The sequence below is a fragment of the Podarcis muralis genome, chromosome 17, assembly GCF_964188315.1.
Source record: "Podarcis muralis chromosome 17, rPodMur119.hap1.1, whole genome shotgun sequence".
In the NCBI taxonomy this organism is placed as follows: Eukaryota; Metazoa; Chordata; class Lepidosauria; order Squamata; family Lacertidae; genus Podarcis; species Podarcis muralis.
Window position 1 is genome coordinate 31,893,067 of NC_135671.1, and position 12,809 is coordinate 31,905,875.

Genomic DNA, 12,809 nt, shown 5'->3' on the forward strand with positions numbered 1-12,809 from the left:
CCTCAGGAACAATATCCCTTGGCTTTATGCCTGATGAAATTTCTATTTGTAAGAGGAGATGTCCTCCTCCTCCCATGCCAAAGTACAAACCCTTAAAAGAGAATGTTTCATTTTGGTTCTCGGTCTCTCTTGCCTCCTTTTGCCAGGAGGGGAAGGGAGCTCTGTTGCAACAGGAAAAAAAAATAAAGATCTGCCTTGCTTTCGCTGCATCCTGCCTCCATCCCTTCATCTCTGACCCATGGGGGACTCAGAGTCCCAATGGGCAGCAAAAGCCAACCTCCCCTACTTTTCTAGATCAGGCGCATAGGGTGAAACCAGGAAGAGAAACGCTCTCGCGCGCGCTCACGCCCACCCTGGGCGCAAAGCAAGGCGGATATCCCCACCCCACCCAAAGAGGGCGGGGTGGGGAGAAGGACCGGGGAAAGAAGGGTTAACTCGCTGACGTCACATGGTGCGTTCGCAACTCCTCCCCCACGCGCTTGAATTGGGGAGGTTTGAAAATCACCCCATCGGAAGCTCCTCCCCCGCGCCGCTTGAATGGGGGAGCCGCGCGGAGAGGATGCTACAAATCTGGTTCGGCAGGGCAAGTGCGCGCACGTGCGGAGAAGCGGCGCTTAGGGACCCATCGCCGGGCAGCCTCCCCGTTTGCGCGCCGCGGGTCTCCCTGCTTTACTCCCCCGGTGGGATCGAGGACAAGGGACGCGCAAATTAAGTAGCAGCAAGCAGCAGCCCGAGGGAGCCACGATGAGTCCCGGTGGATTGCAAACGCCTTTGCTAGCCTTGGCGGTCGTGCTCTGCGCCCAAGTTTCTGGAAACGGTAAGCGCCCTATCCCGATCTCAATATATGTATATATATATATATGGGACCTTCCCTTTGCAGAACGAGAGGGCTGGACGTTGCTCTTTAAAAGAAGATCAGGTAGCAAAAGGCTTCCTTTCCCAATTAAGGGTGGGTGGGTTGCCTGGCAGGGACGGGGACCAGGGAAATGTATACATGTATTTATCTACTTTATTGCATTCGCATCTCCCTTTTCCTCCCAAGAAGCTTACGGTGGCGCGCATCCTGCCGCTCCCCATTTTACCCTCGCAACAACCCAGCGAGGTAGGCCGGTCCTCCCGTGGCTCAGCCTGCTTCTTCCAAGGTCTGGGTGGGGTGGGTGTGTGCCTTTTTGTGACTCCGGTTCCCGCAGCCCTCCCTTGAGTCCGCTTCTTTGAAATGGGGGTGTTCTAAACAAGGGCTTCTCCAAGTAACAACCCTCCCCAGGTATCGGGCTCCTAAATAGTGTCGACCGGAAACTGAATTATTGGGCTACAAATAGTTTTCTTTGCCCCCCCCCTTGTTCTGCCCACCCCACAGCATCCTCTGCTTTTGATTCCTCAGGTCTGAACTTTGGTGAGCTTAGGAGGGGCTGCTGGTGCCTGACCCCTTCCCCCCCCCCCACCTGAGCGTGATATCTCTTCCATACCTGTTTCAGGGCTGGGCCCACTGGAAGGACTGGGTCTGCTGCTGTTTGCCCCGCCCTGAGCTTATAAGGGCGGCTCCTTCCCTGCCATCACACTGCCATCCATCCTTCAGGAGCAAGACCTCCCAAGCCAGAGCATCCCTTTAATGGCTTCAGGGTGGGGGCCTTAGCCTGGGATGTGGGTGTCACTATATTTTGTATTTTGCAGTTTGCTACTGTAAATTTAATAAATAACAATGATAGTATCAGGTGAAATAGATTCCCTCCCCAGGGATGATTTATTACCTGGCAGCCTTTACTGTTCTGTTAATGAGCAACCTTCCCTGGGGTAGGTTGAGGTTCTTAAATGATTTCTCGATAGGATCCCACAGGATTATTTTGCTCCTCCTTTCATTATTTCCTTTTCTTTTGCTCATTTAAAGACACAGATCTTCCCTGTGAGGAAGCACATTTTTTTTCTTGCCCCCCCCCCCCCCACAAAGGAGGGGTCAGGCATGCACATGGAAAGAAGTAGTTAAAACTAGATTTTGAGAAGAAGCGAAAGCACATGCATGGAACTCTTCATTAGGGTTGCTAGCCTAGGCTTTTACTAGGAGGGGATTGTGTGTAAAACAATATTGGGGGGGGGGTGGCGAGGCGGAGAAAGCAAGAATGTTTGGAAATGCTGCGGAGTGTCTTGTGTCTTTTTGAAAATGGGCAGGAGGTCTGGGAAAGCGATGGTGGTTTGATGGCAGAGAGGAATGGCACCTCCTGGCGTGTTTGCATCTTTTAATAAGACCTCGGGAAAGGAACGACCGCAGCCCTTTTGTTTTTAAAGGGGTATGGATCTCAGGACATGCAATGGTGTCATTTGCCTCTTTGGAAGTAGCAACTACTTGGGTGGAAGAAGGGATAGGCAGGCGAGCGGGTGTCAGTGTTGGGTGGGGTTTATCGGAAGGTGCATGTTAGAAAGGGAGGCACCTCTGCTCTTCAGCGGCACAAAGTCCAGCCAACCCGCTACCTGGCCCTCGCCCATTCTTCCCCTTCCCCACACGCTCTGCTTCCCCATTGGCTTGTGGGCGAAACGGGCCATTTGTCGGCTTCTTTGCAATCCGCCAATGGGTGTCGGAGAAAGAAACACCCTCTCGGCTCGGCTTGGGAAGGCACCTCTGGCAAACGTGGGCTAAACTTCTTTTAATGTGAAGGATTCTCTGACTGTTTTGTTTCTGTTTGGACCCTTCAGCCTATCTGCCTCTGCTAATTTCACCTCTGTCAGCCTGAACAAACCCTGTAAGCTGGTGTCTCGATGTGACAGTGAAGGAAATGTTTCTGTTTGTGTCAAAGGGAGTGCAAGATGTGTGGCGTCCTGGGCTCATATGGCGTGTTCACACATTACATTCAACAAGTGTACAATCCGTCTTCCTATGTACACAGTTAGCTGAGTGGTACGCTTGTAGCTGTACAAGCCAACAAATGCAGACATTTGCATATGTAGAGACAGCCTCTCCATCTGTTCGGTGTAAGAAGCCTATGATGTCTTGCCAGTTCTTGATTGCAACTTAAATTTAAGTTTAACTGGTTATACAAGACGCCGAACCGATGTAGAAATGAATGGCATCACTCCCATTAGGAGTGACCTAGATCCTTGCTGTTATTCCAAAAGCTTAACACCGTGCAAAGTTTTCATAGTTGCATGTCTGTCTTTTAATGTGAAAGGCAGCATATCTCCTGCCATGCAGCTGTTAATTATTGAGGGACGGCGTTTCTGCCCCCTTGGGAGCAAAGTTCTGAAGGACGGTAGCACCAGGTTTGGCTGCGTCCTGGGTATTTGCTTTAAAAACTTTTCTGTGAACTTCAGTCATGTTTACAAAAGGAGGTTGTTGGACATTGTAGTGAAGCTCCACTTTGAAACCCCTTTTCGCCATTCTGGTAATATTAAGGTGCGACTCCCAGAGCATGGCTTCCTCTTTACGAACAATAGGAGTTCTGACGAAATCGTTCTCTTTAAGTCCTCTCCAGTCTGGTGCCTCCCAGGTGTTTTTGCACTAACAGGTTCCCTTTTCCCACCTTCATCCTGAGCAGCAATCAATGTTTGCAAGTTGCTCCTGGTCAACCTTCTCTCAACCCTCCGAGGAATGTTGCTAGCCCTAGAATCAAAGGAGGAAATGGGTAATTGTGAAGAAGAAGCAGGAATGCCGAACCATCTGCCCTGCCCAAACCACGTTGTGATGCAGAGACCATCTTAAACGGTGTGGCCTTCCTGTTTGCAACATTCTGCCCCGCTGCTTGCATGTTATGTGTGCTAGGTAGAGAGGTTGGTTTGACCTCTTATGATGCATACTCCAGCCATTTGTTGTCAAGAGCGATACTTCGTAGTTAGCAGCTTGTACAGTCGCACCTTGGTTGTCGAACGCCTTGGTACTCATACGTTTTGGCTCCCGAACGCTGCAAACCCGGAAGTGAGTGTTCCGGTTTGCAAACGTTCTTTGGAACCCAAACGTCCGACGCTGCTTCTGCGACTTCCGATTGGGTGCAGGAAGCTCCTGCAGCCAATCGGAAGCCGCGCCTTGGTTTATGAACGTTTTTGGAAGTCAAGCGGACTTCTGGAACGGATTAAGTTTGATAACCAAGGTACCACTGTGTTGCTTTGGGTAGGGCAACTTTTTGGTGGTATTGCTACTTCTCGGAGGCTAGAATCCTAACTGTACTTCCCTGGATTCAAATCTCTTCCAATATCCATGGTTAAAATTGGAGGCCGTATGTGCTTATGCTGTATATTCTTGACTCATTCTTACAACAGCTTTGAGGCTAGATCAGGTGATATTTGAGCTCATCCATGCCCAGTACACCACTAACCACTGAAAACTTCCAGACTTGGATTGGGTGACTTTCTGTGGTCGGAAAACAGCCCGGGGTCACCTTCCAGCAAAAAGAAACCTCTTTTTGCTTTTCATTTACTGTCACCTTGTGATCAATGCAACTCGAAGCTCATGACTCTGGTACGCTTTTAAAAAAGAAAAGGGGGGAAATGAACATAAAAAGCTAACTATGTATGGGCCTCATGAATTTCCTGAGTTTTAGTCTGTGGGTTTTTAAGAGTAACCGAGGACCCTCGCATCCATTTGTGTAAGGAAAAGTTCCCGGTCTGTATGCAAGGAGAAGACTTTGAAAATGTAAGGGGACCAAGAAGTGTCAGAATTGGAAATACCGTAAATTTCAACCAAATAAAAACAGGGCCGGGTGGATTTGGGTTTTCCACAGTAATGTTTCAAGGGTAGGCCCAGATGTTTTATGTTTCATGTTAACAAGACTGTGCGTCCCCTGTTCATGAATATGTGCAAATTAAGTTGTTCCTACAACTCCCTCGAGTTTACCAATCCAGTTCCCTGATGGACCTGAGAGCCAAGCATAATCTAACAGGATTTCTCTCCTTCCCCTAAGATTAAGGATAAATGGCTGGATTTAGCAGTGCATTTTGGTACTACAACTGCCAACTCCGCTTCTTCAAAATTATTGAATAATTATCCTTGGTACTTCAGTCTTTGCTAGGGTTCAGGGGTCTCAAAACCCATTACCCTCAAGCCCCCACGTGAGAGGACAGAAAATTACTGAGGCCCACCAATCGCAAAATGGTGGCGCAGAGGCAGAGCCATTCATGAAATGGTGGCAAGTGGTGACTGGCACAAGCAGCTTGACGTTACTGATGTCATTCTTCTGTTCGTATCTAATCCCTCTTTAGAATTTGCTAAATTCTTTCCCACAACAATTTCCTCTTGGCGACGAACTCATCTTTCATATATGTGCACAGACCTTGGTTTTTGGGTGTATTTTGACTCTCCCTCTCCATTCTAGTTTTCCTTCACCCTTCCTCCCTGCTGCCTACACCATTTTTCTCTTAGAACAGCTTCCTTCTCCTGCACCCTCCATTTACTATTTCTAGTTGCATTGTTGTTTTTAAAATATGGGCCTTATTTTTTTTAAAAAAAACCAAAAAAACCTGGCCCTTTATCTTCTCTCTCGGATTCCCTCCAGCACCTTCTCTGTCGCAACTCCCCTCCCTCCATCTTTCTTGTCTCCTGCCATCTTTGCCCAACCTGTGAGGCAATGCTGGTGTTGACTGTGGTCCAGCCAAAAGGTTATAGAAAGGATGTGTTAATGGGGCAAGTGAGCAAGGAGGCTTTGCCACTGATGGTGCATGGCTCCCAAGTGGTATTTGCAGCATAGGTGAGGCATGTGATTTCAGTTTCTAGCTATTCTTGACACCTTTCCTTGGATGAGGCTGCGTGTTTTTATAGGAATTCAAAGGTCTCAAATATAGAATAAATATTGATAATTGCGCAAGGTAAACACAGATACAGTGTTTGTACCTTGGGTTACAAACACTTCGGGTTACAGACTCCGCTAACCTGGAAGTAGTACCTCGGGTTAAGAACTTTACCTCAGGATGAGAAGAGAAATTGTGCCGCAGCAGAAGGCCCCATTAGCTAAAGTGGTACCTCAGGTTAAGAACGGTTTCAGGTTAAGAACGGACCTCCGGAACGAATTAAGTTCGTAACCAGAGGTACCACTGTACATAAGTATATAAACCACATGTCTAAAATACTACAGGAGAGCGATCCAAAAGCCATCTTGGCTCTCCTAATGACTCAATATTTCCTCTCCCTTGCTTGAGAACACAGAGGCAGATAGCAGTCAGGCGAAGTTCCTGAAGGGATTCCTCTCCTATATCTATGAACCTCCTTTGTATTAATTGTCATTTTTTGCCCAGATGCTCTGCATTGAGGAATGCCCGACCTGGGCATCCCGATTGTCTTATCAAATGCTAATGTTTTGTGCAAACTGTCTGGAACTCTGTGAAACTTGCTAAACCGCCCCTTGGCCTGCGTGAGCCACAGTGACCTCACCTTAGGTGTGATGTAATTTCTGTTTGTAGGGGGGGTGTCCTTTTTCTCCCGGAAACCCTTAAAAGAGAAGTTTCTTCTTGGTTCTGGGTCTCTCTTGCCTCCTTGCCCGGAGGAGAGGGAACTATGTTGCAACAGAAAAATGAAGATCTGCCTTGCTTTCGTGGCCTCCTGCCTCCATCTATTCATCTCTGGCCCATCGTAGACTTATGGGACTCAGAGTCCCATGGGGAGTTGGGCAGCAAAAGCCTAAAAAATTTTCTAGATCAGTGTGGGTGTTTAACTACGCTTGCCCTGACCTATTTGCCTTATTAATGAAGTTTCTGACAAACAGTTGCAGCAAATTCCTTCAGGCTTTCTCTTGTTGACCTTTTCTCTTTTCCTATATCTCAATAAAGGACAAACATTTGCAGATAACGATTTAGATTTAGGTAACATTCAGCACATGCCGTTCAAATGTAAGGCAAGCCGGTTGTTGTTGTTTTTTATGTTGCGCAGAATTGGTCTGTATCTGAGCACCAGGGATAAGTAAGAACAGGAAGGATCAAGCATGCAGATGCTTTGAATAACCCACCCAAAAAACCCCCAAACCACTCTTGTATTTCAGCTGAGGCTTAAATGCAGATGTGTGAAATGGTTCTCTCTCTTTCAGAATCCTTTGTCTCCGGCAAAAGTGCAAAATGGGAGAGGCCCGATTAGTGATAAAACTGGGTGTGTCCCTATATGGTTGCGTATGCTGCTTGTAGAGAGGATATCCTTGTTTGTCCTTTTTAATTCTGCTGGTGGAGAGAGCTGTTTGCTGAGCAAGAGTCCTGTGCAAATATCCGTTGAAAGCTGTAAAAGTGCTGGGACCTCCCATCGGCCTGTCAATTCTGTCTTATGCTAATAGCGGAGGGTGGAGAGAGGAGGCGGGCCAATATTTCAACTGAATCTCCTCCTCTCCCCTACTTGCCTTGCTGACACTGGCAGAAAACCTTGTGCAAAGCGAATGGATTTAAATCGCCTAAAAAGAGAGCGACCAGTTTAATTAGTTTTCCTTGTTTTGAAATAAGCATGTTTCCTGAGCCGTGCATCCTGTTTTAAGGATTATAGCTTGCTGGTTTTCAACGAAACAGAGCTAAAGGCACAGTTCTGAACCTCTCGCCATGAAGCCCACCGAGAACTACATCTGCTCATAGGCAAAGTATACACACATGCAAGGATGTGCGAAGGAAGATCACTTATGCAACGGCTTCGGTTATGTGCATCTTCAGTTGGAAATATGCCCCAGTGGATGAGCGGAATTTATTTCTGAGTAAACATAGGAATTGCCTTGCCTTGAGTCAGATCATTGGTCCATCTAGCTGGCAATGGCTCTTCAGGGGTTCATAATTCCCATCCCCACCTTTAGTTAATATCTAAATACAAGGTCAGGACACAGGTGGCGCAGTGGTCTAAACCACTGAGCCTTGGGCTTGCCGCTCAAAAGGTCGGTGTTTCGAATCCCCGCGATGGGGTGAGCGCTCATTGCTCGGTCTCTGCTCCTACCAACCTAGCAGTTCGAAAGCATGCCAGTGCAAGTAGATAAATATGTACCGCTCCGGCGGGAACGTAAACGGCATTTCCGTGCACTGCTCTGGTTTCACCAGAAGCGGCTTAGTCATGCTGGCCACATGACCTGGAAAAACTGTGTGCGGACAAACGCCGGCTCCCTCGGCCAATAAAGTGAGATGAGCGCCGCAACCCCAGAGTCGTTCGCGACTGGACTTAACTGTCAGGGGTCCCATTACCTTTTACCTTAAATACAAGGTCATTTTTGTGGACTCTAGGGATGTCCATGGGTGAGATACAGCAATATCATCACTTTGATTCTAGCCCCTTTGATGATTCCCTGCAAAAACCCTATAAAATAGGATGATCAGAGGGGCCCAGGGCCAGGTTAATTTTTTATGATAATTGGGTCAGGATGGCCCCAAATTGGAGTGTCTGGTTAAATTTTACAATTTCCACACGAAAAAGCCTGCGGCTCCTGCTAGTTATGTTTGAAAGCTTTATACGTGGCAGGGCAAATGTACACAGCTTCTCCATGCCAGCTGTTTATTTTGCTGCCGTGTCTACCTGCAGCCGTAAGTAGGTATTTAAAAAACAGCCTCTGAAACACAGAAGCATGTTTTGCCGGACATGCTGCTCTGAAGCTCACATCACGATCAGCAAAATCTTCTTTAAGATGTTAGCTGCACAACAGAGCTTCTGTTCCCTGGTCCTTTCTGGAAACTGTCAAGTTTCTAAAGCGGCTCATCTTGCAGAATGAGTTTACATTCTTTATTTGAGTGTTTAAGGTATTTCCCCTTTATCTGAAGTGACTGGAGCTGGATTTTCTTTTCTTTAAACACTCATGTCTAAAGTTGGAAGTGGTGGTTGCTGTCTGTAGCTACATACTAGTAGTGTACTTCTTGTTGCCAAGAAGTCAGAGTCTGAGTTCTTGTAGTATAGAGTTGGGTTATCCCACAATACAATTAAGACATTGCTTGTTGTATTGTTATTATTTCTGCTGTTACTATTTATTAAATTTGTATACAGTTGTACCTTGGAAGTCAAACAGAATCTGTTCCGGAAGTCAGTTCGACTTCCAAAACGTATGGAAACCTAAGAGCGGCTTCTGATTGGCTGCAGGAAGTTCCTGTAGCCAATCGGAAGCCACGCTGGATGTTTGGCTTTGGAAAATCATTTGAAAACCAAAACACTCACTTCTGGTTTTTGAAACGTATGATTTCCAAGGCGTTCGGCAACCAAGGTGGAACTGTACTGCCCTTCAGCCAAAAATCACAAACACATTTAAAAGGGTAAAATATGTTAATCAGCCAAAAGCCTGGTTGAAGAGGAATGTTTTCACCTGGCACCTAAAGGTGTATGATGAAGGCTGCAGGTGAGCCTTCCTGGGGAAAGCATTCTACAAATGGGGAGCCACTATGCTCAAACCGTCTTGCCCCCCAGTGAGCAACGTGGCTCCTGAATTCTGCACCAGATGAAACTTCTGAACTGTCTCCAGAGGCAGCCCTACATATAATGTTTTGCAGGAATCTAACCTAGAGGTTACCAGAGCATAGATGGCAGAAGTTAGGCTGTCCAAATAGGGGTGTAGCTGGTGGAAGGCATTCTGCCCCACTGAGGCCACCTGACACTCAAGCAACACAAAAGGATCCAGAACTAGCCCCAAGCTACATACCTACTCCTTTAGACAGAGAGTAACTCCACCAGGAGAAGACAACCTCCTAACCATCTGGCAAAGGCAGATCTCAGGGAGCATGACCAGTTTGGTTGCACCAGGTGCCGAACCTCTGGGGCACCTCGACCGGCGCCGCTGTTGTGACGCACAACGGCAAGTGAGAGGCAGGGTGTGTGTCAGAGTTTGGCGTCGCAGAGGGCGCCACTGAAATGTGAGACGCTGCTGCGTCTGTTCCAGGGAGCCACCCATAAACTGTGCCTCAAGCTTATCAAGGGTTGTGCTTCAGTTCGTTGGCTCTTATCAAGCTATTATGTTGGTGCAATTCACACTCTGATTGTAGCAACGGGAGAGCCTATGAGATCATTGTTTCACTGGCCTTTCTGGCGGCTAACGATGTTGCTTGCTTCTCTCTTGCAGGTGTGGAGAAGTGTAGCAGGAAGGAGTTCCAGTGTGGGAATGGCGAATGCATCCCTTACAAATGGATATGTGATGGCAAGGCTGAATGCCAGGACGGTTCTGATGAATCCTTGGATGCCTGCAGTAAGTTGACTATTATTGACTCCCCGCCCCCTCTCCCAAATCATCCTGCATAGGAGGGAGCTGAGGGAAAACCTGTGTGCGTGTAAGAAAACACTCCGGGTTTTCCTTGACCCTGCCAGTACTGGAACACTTAAGGGCTTCTAGTCTTGTGCCCTGTTACCCCGAAAATAAGACAGTGTCTTATATTAATTTTTGCTCCCAAAGATGCGCTAGGTCTTATTTTCAGGGGGTGTATTATTTTTCCATGAAGAAGAATACGGTACACATTTATTGTTGAACAAAAAAAGAGAGGAAATTTATTACCTGTATACGGTACAACGCCTTCGGTAGCTTCGGGGGCCTTATATTCCGGGGTGGCCTTATTATTCAGGGGAGGCCTTATATTACAGCGAGAGGCAAAACTGGAAGTAGGTCTTATTTTCGGGGGATGTCTTACTTTTGGGGAAACAGGGTAGATCATGCTCCAACCTCCTTAAACCCTTTGAGCAGTCTCTTCCGCACCCTCGTGGGATCTAGATGAAGAAAGCAAGACTTGGATTGAGGGTGGGTGACTAACTTAACTGCCAGGTGAAATAGGAATTTTTGAAAGCCAAGTTTGGGGAGAGACCTGTTAGCTTTACCTTACTGGGAACGTGGGTGGCGCTGTGGTCTAAACCTCTGAGCCTCTTTGGGCTTGCCGATCGGAAGGTCGGCGGTTCGAATCCCCATGACGGGGTGAGCTCCCGTTGCTCTGTCCCACCTCCTGCCAACCTAGCAGTTCAAAAGCACACCAGTGCAAGTAGATAAATAGGTACTGCTGTGGCAGGAAGGTAAGCAGCATTTCCGTGCGCTCTGGCTTCCGTCACAGTGTCCTGTTGTGCCAGAAGCAGTTTAGTCATGCTGGCCACAAGACCCGGAAAGCTGTCTGTGGACAAACGCCCGCTCCCTTGGCCTGAAAGCGAGAAGAGCACTGCACCCCATAGTTCCCTTTGACTGGACTTAACCATCCAAGGGTCTTTTACCTTTTTTTTTTTATCTGCCTTGCCTTGGAACAGACTTGCTTCGACATATGAGGCTGCAGCCTTGCAGCTAGGCAGTCCACTTTGAGCAGCATCACCACACTGAAAATTCTAAACCATGGGACATCATGGCTTAAATGCTAGGCAGATGGATTTCCATTGGGCGTTCGAGGGATTGTTGAGAGATGTGAGCTATGTGCTATTGACTCAAAGCAACAGTGGATTTATTCGATTAGTTTCCATGCCCGTCTGTTGCAGCAAAACAGCAAAGTGTCTTGGGGCGCCTTGAAAGTCATGAGAGATTGGTCCAGGTGCCTCAAGCCTTCTTTTTGTGTCAAATGGATTGGTGTCCAAAGGTCTTTCCAATGACCTCAGCATCTCTCTTGGTCAGCAACCTGATTCCGTTCAGACATAAGGAAGGAATAACAAGAATGGCGGCCATTTCTTTTCTCTCCCTCCCCAGCATGTGGCCAGCATGACTAAGCTGCTTCTGGCAAACCAGAGCAGTGCACAGAAATGCTGTTTACCTTCCCACCGGAGCAGTACCTATTTATCTAATTGCACTTCGTGCTTTCGAACTGCTAGGTTGGCAGGAGCAGGGACCGAGCAATGGGAGCTCACCCCATCATGGGGATTCGAACCACCAACCTTCTGATCAGGAAGTCCTAGGCTCTCTGGTTTAACCCACAGCACCACCCGCGTCCCTATGGGTTCCTTAGGAAACAGCTGTTCACAAGGTCCAGGGGGTTGCCAAGGGAGCAGAAATGAATACATTGCTTTGTCTGTTGTGTGCACACGCCCTAAGGCAAAGCAGAATCAATCTGATCAACAGCAAAGTTTGTTTGTATCCCAGATGGTTTAGTATTAGAGGGTTGAGTGGAGATGCATGGGGGTCCTGTGGGGGGTTTTAAAGTCCCCAAAGGAAGGGTGCAAAAATCATGCCAGAAATAGGGGGAATGTATCCACTTGCTGTGTTTGGATGCAACAGGAAGAAAATTGCACCTCTCTTCTGCCCCTGGCCCAGTCACAATACAGTGGTATCTTGGGTTACAAACGCTTCGGGTTACAGACTCTGCTAACCCGGAGGTAGTACCTTGGGTTAAGAACTTTGCCCCAGGATGAGAAGAGAAATCGCGTGCCAGCAGCAGCGGGAAGCCCCATTAGCTAAAGTGGTACCTCAGGTTAAGAGCGGTTTCAGGTTAAGAACGGACCTCTGGAACGAATTAAGTTCGTAACCAGAGGTACCACTGTATGTACAATACAAGGGGGTGGAAGTGGAATTTGGCAATTGTGTGCTGATGTGGCAGGAGCACTCTGTTTCATGTTATGTGAGCCTTGGACTTTTGGCACAGGTGAGCTTGACAGCCTTCCTGTAGCTTGCACTTGCCCATTGACACTATTGGTTTTCTCTCTTCCTAGCAGAGGCTGACATGTAGCGGACATTGTAGTGCCCCATAACCGCTTGGTGGCTCTGTGCCATCCATGCAAGAGCAGGCACAGAGCCCCAGTCCAACACTGGCAATACTGAGGTGGCATTTTAACATCTGACTTGTCTTTTGCAGAGTCCGTGACCTGTGAGCCAGGGCAGTTCAGCTGTGGCGGCCGCATCAATCGGTGCATTGATATGTCCTGGCGGTGTGACTCCCAGATTGATTGTGAGAATGCCTCCGATGAAGAAAACTGCCGTAAGTCGGACTCTGTGGGCTTTGCAGCTCTGTGTTAG

At 47.8% G+C, this 12,809-nt stretch overlaps 1 protein-coding gene across 1 annotated transcript in view; it reads left to right on the forward strand.

Annotated features, from left to right (window-relative positions):
* The first annotated feature begins 537 nt into the window (after window positions 1–537).
* Window positions 538–12,809, forward strand: part of LDLR (low density lipoprotein receptor) — a 33,487-nt gene continuing 21,215 nt past the window's right edge. Inside the window, exons 1-3 of the mRNA XM_028711904.2 lie at window positions 538–817; window positions 9,966–10,088; window positions 12,649–12,771. Of these exons, the coding sequence (XP_028567737.2) occupies window positions 745–817; window positions 9,966–10,088; window positions 12,649–12,771 (319 nt within the window). The 5' untranslated portion in view covers window positions 538–744. The remainder of the gene's footprint in view (window positions 818–9,965; window positions 10,089–12,648; window positions 12,772–12,809) is intronic.